Source organism: Emiliania huxleyi, assembly GCF_000372725.1.
Source record: "Emiliania huxleyi CCMP1516 unplaced genomic scaffold EMIHUscaffold_3586, whole genome shotgun sequence".
Lineage (NCBI taxonomy): Eukaryota > Haptophyta > Isochrysidales > Noelaerhabdaceae > Emiliania > Emiliania huxleyi.
Genome location: NW_005199284.1, coordinates 1 through 1,327, shown reverse-complemented (window position 1 = coordinate 1,327; position 1,327 = coordinate 1). Strand labels below are relative to the sequence as shown.

The following is a 1,327-nucleotide window of genomic DNA, read 5'->3' as shown; positions in this document are numbered from 1 at the left end:
GTGCAGCATACACGAAGGATTGCGGAATCCAATCGAGGTATCATCCTATGTGACTTCAACATATCAAGTCGACAAGTAACAAAGCCTCTACACACCGAGCGCAAAGTTTCAAAGTTTGTGAGGACCTCTTGGTGGTGTGAGGACCTCTAGTCTTGGCAGCGTGAGGACCTCTCAACGACCATGAGATGCCTCGTGTGAGGGGACGAGGGGAGTTGAGAATAGTCGCGGAGCTGGCCTTCGTCAACGAGTTGAGTTCGAAGTCAGTTGCTGCGCGAGGTGGTTACCATATCGGTCAACCTATAATCTCAACCCATAAGATGTGGATCTCCCGCGGCCAGTGAGGACCTCGACCAAATTCCTTGCCGTGAGGACCTCTCGTCCAGGTGGCAGAGATCTGCATACTGTTCCTGAGGGCACTCAGCCTGCGCCCCAGCCCCCGGAGCTCGCTGGGCTCCTTGGAAGAAGCGAGATGGGGGTCTCGATCGGAGCGGTCTCGAGCAGGGCGCGCGCACACAGTGTATTTAGTTATGAGCGCGAGTTAGATTGGTTCATAACAAGAGAACAAGGGAACTCCTGCTTCCATGTTGTGCGAGTGTGTTGTGCGTAGTCGCACACCTGTCGTTGGTGGTCAGACAGAGAGAGATTTTTAGCAATACCAAAGTTTGTTGTTGTGGTCAGTGAAGATGGTCTCTGTGCAGCGCTCGGCGGAGCCGACGCGAGAGAAATACCCTTGATACATCGCTTGTCCCGGCGCTGTTTTTTGTTGTGGCTCCCTTCTTCAAATTCATTTTGGAAATTCTTTTCGCCACTCTCGCGGGAGTCGCTTAGGCGGCTCCCGTGGTGTACCTGTGTTAGTGCCAGTGCGAGCCTGTCCCGTGCCCAGTGTTGTGCGAGGGAGCTTTCTTGTAAAATTCTTTTTAGAAGCAGGTGTGAGCGCCTCGTTTTGGATCTCCGCGTATGTAAAGCCGCGAATTCTTTTTATCAGCAGGTAAGAGCGCGCCATTTTGCAACTGCTTCCCGCGAAGTAGCGTGCCCCTGGTGCCCAATCAAGGGCTTCGATGTGGCAGCTCGAGCACCTGAGCGCGCCCGGGGCGGAGCGGCTCTTCGCCGACTTCGCCTCGAGCACGGCCGGCGAGGCCTCGTCCGGCGACTGCGACGAGCCGCCGTTGCCGAGCAGTTCGCCCGGCGTCGCCTTCTGCAGCAGCGGCTTCTGCGGCGGTTCCGCGGCATCTGCGGTGGCGTATGCGTCGCCGCAAGGCTTCCCGAGAGGCGCGGCCGCGCGCTACGCCTGGCAGCCGGAGGAGGCGCTGGGCCTTGCCGCCGCCTG

At 57.8% G+C, this 1,327-nt stretch overlaps 1 protein-coding gene across 1 annotated transcript; it reads right to left on the bottom strand.

The window, feature by feature from the left end:
• Positions 1-646: 646 nt before the first annotated feature.
• On the bottom strand, positions 647-1,282 carry EMIHUDRAFT_255549 (hypothetical protein; the record flags this gene model as incomplete). The annotated part of the gene is made up of 2 exons (XM_005772513.1): positions 647-729; positions 847-1,282. Coding segments are annotated over 2 exons (519 nt in total), but the record flags the coding sequence as incomplete, so codon positions are not given.
• Between the last annotated feature and the right edge of the window lie 45 nt (positions 1,283-1,327).